This window comes from Gavia stellata, chromosome 5, assembly GCF_030936135.1.
Source record: "Gavia stellata isolate bGavSte3 chromosome 5, bGavSte3.hap2, whole genome shotgun sequence".
NCBI lineage: Eukaryota > Metazoa > Chordata > Aves > Gaviiformes > Gaviidae > Gavia > Gavia stellata.
The window spans coordinates 58,936,320-58,952,148 of record NC_082598.1 but is presented as its reverse complement, the minus strand read 5'-3'; the positions used below and the strand labels follow the sequence as shown (position 1 = coordinate 58,952,148).

The 15,829-nt window shown below is 51.9% G+C and overlaps 1 protein-coding gene across 1 annotated transcript in view; it reads left to right on the top strand.

Annotated features, from left to right (window-relative positions):
* The first annotated feature begins 1,384 nt into the window (after nucleotides 1–1,384).
* Nucleotides 1,385–15,829, top strand: part of ELOVL6 (ELOVL fatty acid elongase 6) — a 72,572-nt gene continuing 58,127 nt past the window's right edge. The window contains exon 1 of the mRNA XM_059818082.1: nucleotides 1,385–1,473. Within this exon, the coding sequence (XP_059674065.1) occupies nucleotides 1,385–1,473 (89 nt within the window). The remainder of the gene's footprint in view (nucleotides 1,474–15,829) is intronic.

Sequence of the window (15,829 nt, the reverse complement as noted above, 5' to 3'; positions counted from 1 at the left end):
TGAGGGCCTCTGGGTACAATGGTAAGAAATAATAATTCAGCGCGGCCTTGCAATTTCAGTGTGAGCAGCGTGGTGTTCGGTGTTTTGCTCAAAACCCCCAGTCAGATGACAGTATGAGAAACTCAGCCCTCATTAGGAAAAAAGAAAAGTTCTCATTGTCAGGAAAAAAGAAGAGAAAAGCTGAAAATCATGACTCTGAAGAGCATGATAGTCAAAATGCAAGCCGGAACATCAGGCTGGTTAGCTGTTGATGTCCCACAACTTGAGGACTCTCTTTTTTTTCCCCTCAGTGCTTGGGTTTAATGATGTTAGACACTTCCATGTCAATGAGAGCTGAAGTCCACGAGAGTCAAGAGCACGCCGACCTGCGCCGGATCTGCTCACTTACGGCTGGCTTTCTTGACACGAAAGCTGTGTCCTCCTGCCTTCAGACTGCAAGCTCGGTGGGGGCTGGGACCGCTATTTTAGCCCAGCTCGTACTGTAAAGCAGGGAGTCGGAGGAGCTCAGCTGGAGATATCAGCATGTGGCAGATGAGAGGGGAAAGCAAAATTGAGGATACGTAACTGCGGTGTGCCCCAGCTGCGAGGGGAGCTGAGCAGGGGACAGTTACGCTCGGGGGCTCTGCCCCACGCGCCACCAGCCCCATCCGCACGACGACAGCCAAAAGTGTGTCTGTGCACGGTGGGGACCCCGGGGGACAGTGCCCCCCGCCTGGGGACACCCAGCCGCAGCCCCCTGCCCCTGCAGCGCGCCGGGCCGGGGGGGGCAGAGGGTGCACCCCCGCGGGGTGGCGGCAGTCACAGCAGGTGCATATTGAATTTAAATGCAAAAAGGGGTTTTTGGGCAGTGTAAGCCTTTGCTTTTCTGGCTGAACCTCAGCTTGTGGTTCTTTATTTCCCGGGGAGGGCGCGCAGGGCGCTGCGGTAGCCATTCAACGCGGGGGTGGGGGCTCCCTATTTTTGTAGTTATTTTTGGAGGCCTGGGCGGGGGGTGGGGGGCTGTGGGTGTTCCTCCGCGCCAGGCCGGAGGGCAGCGCCGGTGCGGAGCCGCGCCGCCCGCCGGGGAGCGGCGGGGGGGGGCGGGTGTGCGAGGGGCGGCGGCGGGGGGCGGGTGTCCCGGGCGGCGGCGGAGGCGGCGGGCGGGCACTAAGACCGCGCCGCCCCCGGGCGCTGCGCGGCGGCCGCAGAAGAGGAGGAGACCGGCGGGCCCGGGAGGAGAGGCGCGGAGGGGAGCGGAGCTATGTTAAACCCGGGGTACCGCTGAGGCGGAGCGGGCCAGGCCAGAGGCGGGGGCTCTCCGGCGGCGGGCGCGCAGGGGCCCGGCTCCCGAGGCGGCGGCAGGCAGCATTTCGGCGCGGGGAGCGGCTCCGCAGCCACCGGGCCAATGAACATGTCAGTGTTGACTTTGCAGGAATACGAATTCGAGAAGCAGTTCAACGAGCATGCGGCCATCCAGTGGATGCAGGAGAACTGGTGAGTGCCGCCCCCGGGCCCCGCCGCCCGCCCGCCCGCCCGGCTCGGCGGGGAGGCGCTGAGCCCATCCGGCTGTGTGCGCCCGGCCGGCGGTGCGGCGCGGTGCGGTGCGGCGCGGCTCCGCGCCGCCGTGCGCGGGCACACGGGCGCTGCCGCCGGCGCTACCTGCGCGCCCGGGCGGGGGCCGCCCCGCCGGGTTACGCAAGGCCGGGGCATCCCGCCGGCGGCGCGGCGCGGCGCGGTGCGGGCCCCGAGCCCCCGCCGCCGCCCTCTCCCGCCGTGCCCCGGCCCTCCGGCCGGCCCGGCGGCGCAGAGCCGCACACGTGCCCCGGCTCTGCCCTCGGCCTCCCCCGCCTCCCTCCCCGCCCGCCCCTCCCGCGCAGCGCGCCCGGCGAAACAAGTTGCGCGTGTGCCTGCGCTCCCCGCGGAGCCCCTCTGGCTCCCCCCTCCCTCCCCCAGCTCCTAATAAAACTTCATTTGCAGCCGTGCGGCTATTAACTTTCCCGGCGTCTGCGTGCGGCCGGGGCGAGGTGGGACCCGCCGTGCCGGGGTTCGCGGAGACCCGGCGGGGCTTCCCGGGCCGCGGCGAGACGGAGCCTGACGGCCACAGCCCCGCCCGCCGCAGGGGAGCGCAGTGCCGGCAGCACTGCCCGGGGCAGCCCCGCTCCGCGCCGCTCCGCGGGCCTCGGCCGGCAGCGCGGAGGCAGGGCTGGGGGGCGCGCCCCAGCTGCCCCCCCCCCCGCCCCGGGACCGGCGGCCCCCTCTCCATCACGCTCGTCCACACCTCCCTCCCGGTCCTCGCCCTGGCTTCGTCCGCCTGCACGGGCCTTGCGTTCACGCCTTGCCCGCGCCTCTCTGCCCCACCGGCCCCGGCCACCCTCGCCTGCTGCCTGCTCTCGCCCTCCTTTCCACTGGTCCCTCTCCTCAGCTTGCCCCCAACTTTCCCCTTGCCCGCGTGCCCTCCCTCGGCTGTGCCGCCTGCCCTTTCGGACTCCCTCGTCCCCGTGTCTCCGGAGCGAGGACCTTCCCCGCGTCACCCTCGCGTGAGGACGGCAGGATAGGACTGCCTCTGGGTCCCAGCTTTGGCGCCTACGTTTGCAAGGCAGAACGGTCCCAGATCCTCGGTGGAGCCCAGCCAGGGACTTGCTAGAATCCTCTAGTGACTACTTTTTAAGGGCAATATAGTTAAAATGACTATTTAAGTGTGTGTATTTCTCCTGCAGGTGAGCTCACTAGCTCTTGCGGGCTGCCTAGTGTCACTCACCTTTCAGGAGACCACGTAGATATTCCTGGGCTGGGAGTGTTGGATGTTTCCCATTTTGTCCATGTTCCAGAAGAAAACTGGCATCAGAACAGGACAAACTGGTAAAAGAGGATGGAGGGGGTGATACCTGAGTGTGTATAATAGCCAAATAACCCAGGAGAGATGCAGTTTAGATTAAAGAACGTGACTAGGAACCACGAGTCCTGTGTCGTCTTGGCTCTCCTGCGCTTCATGACATGACCTTGGGAACATGACATAACCTCTCCTAGGCCTCAGTTTCCCCGGTAGGGAAAGACCTGTGGGGTGGGGGTAATAATGCTGAAATGCCCTCATGAGGCGCTTCGATGACTTAGGTAATGTTTGCCGAGCGCCTCAAAGACGTCAGGTACTACATAAATGCTGAGCAGTGTTATTAAAACCTCCCTGGCAGTCTCTATATGCCGCAGAGGTCGCCGGCTGGGACTCCCGTAAGGCCAGGTTCCCGCTTCCCAGCTTCGAAGGAGGAGACCATCAGTTTTACGTTGCTGCTGTACAGCTAAAGAGACACGACGATCTGTGCGCGCACGGATCGGTCTAGTTCCGCCTTCTCTAAGGGAACTGGTGAATTAATACTTTTGATTCACGTGAAAGTAAAGGAGGAGAGCGATCTGCTTGTGGCCTGGGAACGTTTCTGGAAACGAAACAGAGCTGTGCCCGCTGAGGTCTCTGTTGTGGCAGGCTTTTCCTGAAAATGCTGCTGAAGGCTATTCCGAGTTTCAGGTTAAATTGTGTTTTTATCTTCAGGAAATGCACTCGCTTAATGAAACAGGTCCTGTTCCAGCACTAGAATTTTGCAGGGGAGCTTAACTGGTAAAATACAGCAGCTAAGGGCTGTACAAGAAGGCTTTTCTACTTCATACCAGGATGACGCGATAGGTTTGCTTGCGCAGACGTCAATGGCAGTATGTGGCTTCTCGACTTTGTAGGCGTAGCCTTAATGTAGACATCATTAACGTAAGAGCGTCCTAAGATGAGGTTGTGAAGTAAGTAGTAGTTTGTAGGGATAAACACAGTTGTTCGTTCTTTGGGTGGGAAGATGGACCAAGTGGACTTGCTTCAGGAAAGACTGCAGCAGGATTCTATACTGTAATCGCCATTTAAATTAGGACGCAATACTATTACAGTGCCTAACATGGAGGTAAACAAATTCTATAGGTGTGGCATTTGTTATTTTACTTCCATCTCAGAAATATTTCTCGATACCTTACAAGGCCAAAAAAAAAAAAGAAGGCTGTAGGGTGTTGGGGGGGATGAAGTTGCTCTACAGAGTTGACCCTGTCTTTTGGATTTTGGGAAGCATCTTTGGAGTCTGACTAGGGTGCATATGAAGACGTAGCCCCGTTTGAAGCAGGACATGGATCCCTTTACATACCCTGTGGGTTCTGAGCTGGTTAAAAGGGCTTGTCAGTGCTTTAATTATAACTGTGTAAGCCTAAAGCTGGAAAAGCTTGAACGCAAAGCCTAGGGGTAGCGGCGTACCCCTAGGTACCGGTATGGTTGGTCTGGATGGATCACGGTGCGAGGAATGAAGTGGCTGGTTCTGTTCAGCCACGGCTCGCCCCTCCTTTGCCACTGTCCTCCGAGCCAGCCCCGAGCTCCATCGCTCCCTGGGGCAAGTGCGTGTTCTCTGCTCTCACCCGTCGCCGACACCCAGGCTTCTCTTCCGCACACCCCCATCCTAGGGTTCGTTTCCTCGCTGCCGTCTGCCCCTGGAAGTCACCCCTCTGAGGCTGGCATGGATGGAGCCTGTCCGATGGCGAATTGGTCTAATGGCAGTGAAGGAGGTCCTCCTTGCTTCGTTCCAGATGTTCCTGCTTCACTTTAGGGAGACCCCCATCCTGCAACGTGCGTCGCGCCGGGACCTCTTGAGAGCCTGGGCCTAGATTAGCAGCGCTGTAAAGAGGCTGCTGTTCGAACACAGAGGGAAAATGAATAGTCTGTTCCCTGATACTTATAAGCTGATGGGTTTTGCGCCTCCCTGAATGCTTGGCTTTACGTGTACGCACGCCCGTACGGTGTAGCCCCCAGACTGCCTGGTTCTGCTGCAGGGCGGTGCGAGCGGCAGAGCGAGGTCCGGGCTGCCGGGGCAGACCTGCACCCTGCGGGTCTCCCGGGTGAGAGCCACCAGTTAGTTATCTTCCCTAACCGAGCGATGGCAGGTTTTGAGGAGGTTAAAGAACTAACAGATCCATTTACTCTCCCGAAACTCATGCTGTGGGAAAGCCATTGTTGATGTACGTTCACGTATAGTGCCATCAGGTAGGTAGCTTTTGATCGAAGATACAGTACCGCTTTGATCTTATCGTGCTCGGACCGGGGGAGGTTCGATTTCAGCAAGATCGGGATTAAGTCAAATGTGTATTAAAATAATTGCTTAAAATGATTTCTCAAATCAAACTCTCCCAGCACCTCCTCCCAAACTTCTTGGAAGAGGGATGAAGCAAATAACCTGCAGAGGATTATTTTTTTTTTTCTTTAAACTGCTGCATGAGAATTAATGCAGCTCTAGTCCTTTATTTCTTGTGAATAAATGCGTTACTATTTTTGCAGAAAATGTGCCGTTCAGTCAGACATACAGCAGAAAGGCTTGCAGCGCTGCGGTCCTGATTGCCAGCTGCAGCCGGTGAGGTAGCAAAAACCGGCGGGTGCTTAGGAAAGCAGAAGTGACAGAAACGCACGGACGGAGCGGTGACCGCCGGGGTCCTTCAGCATCGCGCTGCAGAGCGCCAGGTTGGGGCATCGGCACGAAGTGACAGTTGTTCCTGTTATAATTGTCTGGCCAATAATAATTATCTTCAGATGTCTGCTGACGAGGGGCTCGCCAATGGGGAGGCAGGAGGCCTGTGCTGACTGCGCCGAGATTATCTGGGCGAGATGACGTCACGCGAGGGCTTGCCTAAAATCACAGAAACTTTTCCTCTGCCGCTCCGCCGGCTGCTGCAGAGCTCCGGCCATCCCTGCCCCAGCTCCGCTCCCCGCGGCAAGGCTCCCACCATCCCCTCGCTGTGGCCTCTCCTGGTTTTCTCCCTGAAAAGCCAAGGTTTAACCCTGGGCAGCGTGCTCGCGGGTGATAGCGGGAGCCGAGTGGGAGCGGAGGAGGATGAGCAGGATGAGAGCGGAGCTGGTTATTTCCCGAAGATGCTGAGGGGCTCTGCGGCAGAGAGCGGCCGTTTTCCTTAATGAGCTTTCAGTAAAGAGAGAAGCACTGTGTAAGGGCAGCTGGGCATTTTTTGGCTTTAAAGGGCACTGGCAACTCAGGCTGGACTCTGAAATTAACTTTCTAAACCTCAGATGAGTATAAATATTTGTGTATTCGGGAAAAAAACCATCCTGGTGCAGGAAGTGATTTTTAACCTTTTGTTACCTGAAACTTTGATGCGGCGAGAGACAGAAAGGGCAGCTGCTGCCGAGAGAAATTTTATCCTTTGTAATTCTCTTTCTGGTCAAAACCGGAGATAGATGTGGAAGAGCAGAGGGTCAACTAATTTGGATTTGAAAACGCGCTTGCCTTTTAATAATTCACACAAGCACCATCGTCCTAGACAGGTTAGTTTCCTAAATGCAGAACAAGCTTCCCTCATCCACTTAAGCTACTCTTACCTCATGCAGAAATCAGGAGCGAGAGGCTGTGTGCGTATCTCTCCAGGCGTACGTGCGTGGCAGCCAAAAACTAATGTAAATGACTTATTTTCTTTTTTTTTTCCCCTCCCCTGAGCTCTCGCTAAATGCCAGTGAAGGATGTGGAGGGGACGCTGCAGTCAGCCTGCCCTTCTCTCTCTGCCGCGGCAAGGACTCGCAGGGAAGATGTACGAGTTGCTCTTTACCACAGAGGAACTCTTTTACTTGAGCAAAATTCAGTCAGCCCAGGAATTTAGCCTGCCTCCACATTTCAGCCCCCAGAGGGGCTTTTTGCCGCTCTCTTCTGCAAACTGGCTATAAAGCTGACAGGGCTGCCAGTGCGCGGCAGAGATTAGAGGGTACCTGCTCCTTTGCCTTTCCTCCATCCCGCAGAAGGCTGATGCGCTGGAGTATCACACAGCTTTGGCTCCTTGAAAATACAAGGATGGAGTCTATGGGGAATAACAGTTCATGTCCTTTCAGAGTTCAGGTATTTTCTGTCTGTGTGTGTCCTTGGGGGGGGGGGGGGGGGGGGGGGGGGGAAGAAAAAGATAGAGGCACAATAATGTCGTCCCGAAGATAAATACATGGGTGTCTCCTGGATTCAGCCTACCACTGAAACACATGCATTGGCCTTTTGCTCACCCTATCCCTGGAGTATGAACACATCTCTTATCCTGTTGCTTCATTAATTTTTAAGCCTCTGACAGTGAAGACATCTCTTCTACTTCGTGAAACACCATGTGCTTGTGGCAATAATAAACTTGTAAGAATGGAGTGAGAAGTAACTTAGGAGCTTGCTGTCATTTTCAAAAGTGAATATGGACATTCAGGAGCGTTTTGGTTTGGGATGAGATGTAGGACACTGAATTATTTTGGCACTTTTGCAAAAGTAGCTCGTATCTTCAACTAGGCATACGCCGTGAAAGCGGAGGGGTCTTTGTGCAGGCACAGGTTGAGTAGCAAGTGGTGGCGTGAACCCCCGGAGTCAGGGTGCTTTTTGTGGGGGGGCAAAGGAGCGACGGGAGGAAGCTGATTTCCCCTGGGGTTGGGGTGCGGCGTGCCCGGCTATCTCCTTCCTTCTCTAAACGCCCTGGCCCTGTTGAATCGCAGGGAACTTTTCCCCTGGAAGATGTTATTTTCACCTCTGTGGCTATTTCTGCTAGCTTGTGGATACAGGCACCCATGCAGAGACAGGCAGACGGACCTTCATCCTTCGCTGGTTAACTCCACGCGGAGTCGGTGGGAGGAGGCACCCTGCGCCCTGGTCCAACTTTCCAGTCTGCCAAGCCGTAGCTTCGCAAGGATGCGGTGTTGGGGTGGCCCGCGACGGATATCCTTTTGGTTAGGTGGTAGCGTCTCTACTTGATCAGTCCTGGCAAAAGCGCAACCTGAAATCAACTTCCGCGGGCTCGTCTGCACCCCGGGCGAAGGCAGCCTGAGCGCAAAGCACCTCTTTGGCCAAGGTCCCTGCCCCACCTTGAGAAGACAGCGGTTTGTACAACAGCACGTGAGTTGCTGTTGGCTGTTTTGCTGTCAGGTTGCACGTGCTTCTGGGTTCTTCCTAGGCACCGCAGCGGCGTTCCTTTCCTGATGGCCAATTTTTAACCGTACCTTGATGACGAGCCACTGTTATTTAGGTTGGTGCGGTTTTTTCCTCCTGTTAGTTTTTCTGAGGTGGACGCTATGTGTGCCTGTCCCTTGCAACCTAGAGATCTTTAAAAAAAAGTCTTCTTTAAAAGCAGTGAATAAAATTTACGTGGGGACAGCTTCCATATTCTCCTTCTCCCTCAAACGGGCGCAGGCTGGTTGTCCGTAATCTGATAAGAGAAGCGCTGTAGACAGGCTACAATAATTTGTTAGATCCTGGTCTTCTAATGAACTCCGTGCTGGTAGATGTTGCCTTTTAATGGGGCTCAGGGTAAGGAGATCGCTGCATGTAACTCATTGTGTGATTAGGGGTCTCGATTACTCCATTTTCTGCAATGCCTAACATAACTGGCCTTTTCCCTGACCCCCCTGCTGAAAGCGCAGTGAGCATTCGTGTCCAGTACATCTACTGCTCCGTAAAAAGTCAAACGTGGTCACGTTCCCATTGGTCTCAGCAGAGAAAGGTCTGGCCAAGTATTTAACTCTCAAATTTATGCGCTGCCTTTGCCGTCGGTCTCTTCTCCACAGCCATCTATAGCGGTACTGGGAATAAAAGGATGTTTTGTACTTTTTTCTTCCTTTATGTCATTGCGCAGTCTCTGCCCCTTGGTCAAGAGTCTATCCCAAGCCCTTTTCAGCTGACTTTGATCTGCTGACTCTTAGTGATAAATATAGAGGCAAAAAGGGGGAAAAATTTGTAAGGGAAAGGCGGTAGTGTTTCTGTCTTTGTGACTGTGTTAGCACTGGCAGGCTGGTACCCCTGGTACCTTGGGGGTCCGGGGGGGACAACAGCCTGGTGGGGAATGCAGAGACCCTTCTCTGCAGAGCTGGGGATGTCAGAGGGTACAGAGCTGGGGTTTCTTTTTTTGCGTCGAGGGTAAGCTTTTATTAGCGTTTACGGAGCTTTCCTCAGCTTTGAGACTGATTTTGTGGTACAGGGGCCACTGGGACTGCACAAGGCAAGATGATGTAAACCACTCTTTGGAAAGCTTAATCAAGAGAGAGTTTAGATGCTTTTTCTTTTAATGGAAATGGGCAGAGGTTAAAACATATTATTATTGTAAAAATGTAAATTAGCATTGGCTAAAATGTAAAATAAACTTTTCACTGACTCAGACTATATCAACATGTGAACTATTTGCGGAACCACGTTACCCATGTACTGCTACCCATTACTTTTTTCTTGCCAACCATTTTGTCAGCCCACTTGAGCCTTGTCCCAGCTTGGAGTAGCAGGTTTTTTTGCATTTACTCTGTGTCTACACAGCGCCTAGCACAGTGGTGCCCCATCCCTGACCGAAGCGTCCCCGGACTGCTGCTACTACAAGCCGCGCTGTTCCTGTTCCTCGTGTCACAGCGTCACATCCCCAGGGGCTGGGTTTACTGGGGGAGGCCAGTGCAGCCCGGCGGGGTGCTCTGCGGGGACACCCAGGTTAGCGTTACGCAAGCCGGAGCAGAACGGGAAACAGCGGGGCTGTGATTGCACCCGGGCTAATTCAAGGAGAAAATTCTATCCCTTCATGTGCAGGGTTTGCCAATGTGGTTATTATTGCTTTCGGATCTGAAGTAGCGATGGCAGCCGGTCTTGCCTTTCACCGTGTGCCTTGTGCTATGTGCTCCATTGCAAACCTTCAATTGCAGGTCTTGTTGACTTTTGTGAGGCCATCTTACCCTTTGATTGCCATGAGTCTTGCTTACGGACCAGGAGCAAGGTGGAAGGACTCCAAAACCAACATGACCTGGGTTTGGCTAGAGAAGGGACCCAGATCCTGCAGAGCAGACAGGCCATGAAATGATGAAATGATGGGCAGATCTTGCGTCTGCTGAGCAGTCCTTGACCTCCTGTGGGAAGAGCTGGTACTTGGAGTGGAAAGAAGAGGGGGTCATGCAAGTCGACGGTTTACCTCATGCCAGGGGACCTGGGACTTTGCAGAGTACGTGTAGTAGTTTATATACTACACAGCACCCAGGGGAATGATGATCAATACGTCTCGGAGGACGTGGGGAGCCTGACTTCAGGCTGAGCGCAGCCATAGCCACCTTCTGCAAGTCAGGCATCGGTCAGTCAGGCGCGGTTCTTTGTGAAGTGCCCGCGTCCCACAATTTCAATGGAAATCAGGGACCTGTGTCATCTCTGGAAATTGCTCTTTGTGCCTCAGTTCCTCAGCTGTAAAATGGAGAACAATTGCTTTCTGGGGATACTCCAAGTTGGTTTTTTACTATGTCACAAAGGTGATCCTGAGGTGGTAAGAGCCGTGTGAGTAACTACATTAAAACAGTACAGAAAACGTAATGGTCTTACAGTATTACTGTGCAGCTTGACACTTGTACTAGTGCTGAAGAATACTTTATTCCTGACAAGAATGTGGGGCAAAAGTTTGTCTCCTTGATTGTTATAACCAAGGAGTAAGAATTGCTGCTGAAATACCGGAGGCAAGGCAGTTTATTGTTGGTATCGCAGGATTAAACTGCAAAAGACCATTCTTCACTGCAAATCTATGGAAGGAACTGTCCTTCAAATAGTCCGATAAAACTTCAGACTAGTCAACATCTTCTGATGACAACTTCTAAATAGAATTTAAAAAAAATTGTCGGTAATTAGTTTCAGCATATGAAGCCTGCAAACTGAGTGAAAAATGAATTGGACATCATCCATGGTTATGAGCTCCTCAAACTGAATGCAGTGGTTTTGATGTCTGATGGCCTCGGTCACCCTTGGGCATAAAACTTCAGGTCGGTAAAGAGCATTATTAAGGACAAATATCTGCCCTATATGTCTTGAGCCATCAGTAGTGTAAATACACCTGGTAAGAGCAATTCCAGGGAGTGCCAGTTAACATTTTAAGGGGAAGAAACAATGGGCCAAGTTCATCTCATTAAAAACACCAGAATGATGTTATTGAGGAGTCTGATCTTCTGGCAAATAAAACTGTCTGGTTTTCTTTTTTTTTTTTTCCCCTTCATTTATTTTTTATTTAGAACCATTAAGAGGTACTTAAGATGATAGTAAAATCCCCTAAGTATAAACAAAAGCAGGATGCCGAAGTTGTTGCGCTGTCCCATTCAGATAGTGGGTTTATTAACAAATCTTTACAAAGTCTGGCTTTTTCCTTATGTAATTTTCCTTTTAGCTTTCATTGGGAATTTTCCCTCTAGGTCTCCTGTCGTGCATCTGCTGAATGCAGGTCCTCTGTAAACATTAATGGGAATTCTGTGGTTTCCAACGTATGAAATCTCCAGGCAGCTGTAAGTCCTGTGTTTTCTTCCTTTTTGTTCTCCCTGGAGGGTCTGGCTGTCCAACTCCTTTTCCACGTCTTTGCAGGTCACAACCAAGAGAGGCATTGGTTATTAGCAGGAAATTCTGTGGACAGCTTAACATTTCAATTCCTTACCTCTTGTTTCTTCATCCTCCTTGGCTTGACAGCCGAGCAGAAAACTCCAAGCTATTCTGTACACCGCGATGATGTCTAGATCCTCTTGTCTTCATCGCGAAGACTTCTGCTCCCTTGACATGGTAGCTCTGGGGCTGACGACTGCTCCGGCCCACGTTAAGACCTCAAGGTCTCCTCCTTAGGGGGGCTGGCTGGGTCCCCTCTCCCGAGTGTGGGCAGGGACCCAGCCCTTGTGTGGGGTCACCTCGGCACTCGTGGGTGGCTGACCCAAACCCAGCAAAACCTGCTGGTGATTTCTCTGCATTTCCTAGGTAAAAGCTGAAGCTGTGAGGATGTGGTAAGTGGAACTGCTGATGAGAGGGCACAGCACTGATTGCAGACCCCCTGAGGAAACAGGTTGCTTAACAGGTAGAAGTATTTCGAGATGCATAATGTTTTCTTTACATTATTTTGTGAGATCATTGCCCCATTACGTTTTTTTCATAAGATACTGCTCTCTGAAACAAAATACTGACGTAGCTCAACTTTGATCTGACCTGATCGCTCCCGTGTGCTTAAATACCCTTTTTGGATCACATGCCTGATAAAGAAAATACTATTTTTGGTACCAGTCACGCCAGAACTGTCTGGAAGTGACATTCCCTCTTGCAATGGCTCTATGTACACAGACCATCAGTTTATTTTGTTAAATCATTATTTGTTGTTTCAGAACTCTGTAAATACTGTGCAGTTAAATTCATTATTTTTAAAACTTACTGGGACTGGCAGTTCATGCTGACAACGCCCAGCAATCCCACGTACTGCGGCATTTCTGGGGGTCTCATGCTAGGCGAGATTCCCCCTGTGCCCATGGATGCTCTGTCTTGCCCCTAACAGCTTCTGGGTTTAGTTTAAGACTGGTAGTACCCCAGGCAGACAAAACTATTGCTTGGATGATGACAGCCAGATCTGTGCAGCTGCACTGCTGTCGTTCTGACCCAGTGGGGAGTTTTGCATCTGTCCCAGTGAAGGGAGGACGGCTCCAGGCAGCCAAACACCATGGGTAAAAATAATGTTATAGCACTGAAAGGAATCCTCAGTTAATGTGTCCTTGCTCGCTGACTTCTAATATCACATCTGAAATGTTTTGGTTTTTTTTTTTTTTTCCCCATTTTTAACAATTTCCCGTAAGCTTTCCAGCATTTTCCAAGAGCTCCCCTCCTACATCAGTGCTTACATCATGGACAAATTTCAAAATCGAGTTTGAAAGCTAAGATCCACACCAGGTGTTCCTAGTGCCGCACTTAGAGCCGGACTGTCACAAGGCTCTCGTACCCAGGATGCTCACGCTTGTTAGGAAATGAAAGAAAACATCTTAAAGAAACATTTTGAAAACCTGGCCCTAGATGTTCATGAGAGGTGGACCTTGTGTAATGGTACCGCTGTGCAAAGATGGTAGTTGCAGTGCGTGCCTTTCCCACAGTCCTCCACCTACGTCTTTTGATCCCGCTGGGGAGGTCTGCGTGTCCGGGATCCTGGTACGTGGTGACTGCAGACAGTTTATATTAGTGCTCACTCCTTCAGTCCTTTGAGCACCCCGCAGGCACTGGTGATGGGATTCGCCTGACCACACATAGACGCCTGCTACCTAACGTGTCTGAGTCATCTCACCCTGAAACAGGGAGCTGGGAGAGATAAGCTGCATCCTAAAACCACTCCCTTCTCTGCACCGAATATAGAGAGACTCCAGGGAGCGAATTGGACCATAGTTATTTCCAACCATCCTTCTTCCTTTCTCCCCCACCATGCATTTTCTTCTTTTTCCAGTATCTATTTGATTTTTCCTTTTTATCACCCTTCCCCCTCCCTCTTTCACTTTCTGTATATCTTTTTCCTGTTCAGGAACAGTCAAGCCGGCAGCGCGGGTGGCTGGGGAAGCCCTATATGCTCACGTAAAACAGCCTGGGCGGTGGGAAACAGCTGGCCTGCGTTTTGGTGCTGGGCTGGTGGAGCTGGGCAGCGCAGGCTGCTGGATGAATAGAAAAAGTACGGCATGGGGATAGTCCCGCTGCCACCTTCTGATGAAGTCGCTTGGTCCTTGATTCCTGGAATAGGGCAGTAACAAGAGGAGGGTGCTGGGTTGTAGCTTTCCTCAGCCCCCACCATATCCTGGCTCTTTTAAAAGCCACTTTCCAGTCGCTAGCTGGAAAAATCCTAAGTAAAGTCTACAGTAAAACTTCTGTTGGCTTCAGTGTAAGAGATTTAGTTCCTAAACTTGTACGTGTTGCCTAAATGTAATGTAGCATCTGGTATGTAAAACGATTATGACAATTCACATATTTTGAAATGGTCATTACTGTAAATGGAATAATTGGAAAAGATGCTAGAAGAATAAGAAGAGAAAAGAGGTTGTGTCTACATTTAGAAAAAAATACACGCCTGGTTGATAATATGGGCAATCCAGAGATCAGGCAGAAATAGTAATTATAAGAGCTACCACAGCTTTTTACTCTGTGGTGAACGAGCAGAGCTCCTCCCTGTGCTTTCTGTAGTAGCATGCCCTTGATCGAGAAGAAAAACGGACTAGGATGACAAAAAAGGATCTGTTAGCATCTATGGTGTATCGGCGTTAAAGCTGGGAACGCAAATTTTGACCTCGGGCTTTCCAAATGCTCTTCTTGCCTTAGCAGTCCCCGTGACTTCAGCTGTGGTGGTGTCATGGAGCATCTTCCCTCACGAAACAGCGGTGACTTCAGGGTAGGCATGCGAAGTATGTAAGATACTGAGGGCGGTCCTTTGGTTTATCTCGATGAACTCCTGCGAGTACGGTGAGCAGTTTTGAATTGCGTCAATTAAAATGGCATAGACAATTGAGGGAGGCTTTTGACAGACCACAAGTATCTTGCCTACGCGTTTCTTTTACGAAGATGTTCCAGCATTTTGTCTTCATAGGCTGTCTCCCGATGACCTTAGTTACGATCCGTATGTATTGCTGGCGGAGTAGGCCTCTTTCCATTAAACTAGATCATGTTGCATCTGTTCCCCGGAAACATGAATTTGGCTTCAGACATCTTTAACCCATTCCCTGGTTTGAGTTTTCAAGACTGAGTCTTGACTTGGTGGAATTTCAGGTAGCTCTTGTGTTGTTAAAATAGCTGTATATCTTAGAGGAACACTTGTGTTCACCGTATTACCATGGAGAGTTACGGTATTTTAGTATCTTTTTGCCCTTTGCTAAGGTCTAGACTGAATCCCACAGTCACATTCGTGGGGAGTTAGATGTTTTAATGACGGAAAGCTTTATAATGTAGCATTTCTAACAATACGAGGGATGCCTTGAGAGTGGTGGATCTGCACGGCTACCAGGGCTGCTCGGAGAGCTGCCCGAAGCCATTGCCACTGAAGTCTTGCATTGGTCATTAGAATGACCAGTTCCACTGACTTTCACCTGAGGTCTCTCTTCTTAGCTCCTATGGCCTATATGACATTAAAAGAAAGCAAGACTTTGATTCCCAGCTCTTGTGAGAGCCTCCCATGGCACGTACAGTAAGCCAAAGCGCATCGGACATAAACTTGGTCCCATCGTGTGTTTTTCCTGGATGCAATTCTGCCCCTTGAATGTCAGCCAGCCTGTGAGGCAACAGGGACAGCCTCCCTGTCACCCGGGTTGCACAAGGGGTTGATGTCAAGGTGGGTTGCCTTGGGTTTGCTGACACTGGAGTAGCTTCCCAGGGCTGAACTCTCGCCCCACGCCACGCAGATGCAACCACCGCCACAGTTAGGTGAACCGGCCGCCTGTGCCAGGGCTGCCTGTCACGACTTCTCCCGGGGCTGTGACCTCCCACGGTGGAGCAGAAGGGACCGATGGAGACAGTAAATCGTCAAACCGCTCCAGCCGCCTCTCCTGGAGGCTGCCTGCATGGCCTTCCTTGAAAGCGGTCCCGGAGACAGCATGGCATGGAGAGGATGTGTCCTTTGGTGTTTAGTACCCATGAGAGCATGTATGCTGGGGTGCTCGGGGCTCGTGAGCCCAGAATGTTGCTCCCGTGCAGTCTGAGCGGTTTCCTTCTAGCTGCATGAGCGGGGAGGAATGCTCCAAGCTGTGAAGTAGGCAAACATCCCTCTCTAACTGGATCTCGCAGTCTGCTATGATAACGCCCTGCCGTCTGCTCCCTAAACTATCCTGCTCAACCTGCTTTGTTCAAAGAGCGGGTAAGGCACCCGTCCCGAGAACTACAGACTTTCAGGGACCTTCACTATTAAAACTGACGCCTGGGATCTGTCCAAAGTCAGTGTGAGACATGCCTGTGACTTGAGTGGGAAGAGGATGTAAATTTTTCTGCATGAGGTGGCTCTAGCGTTAGCCGTAGCTTCGATTCAGACAGAGATACGAGTGCTGCTGAAGGCGGAATAA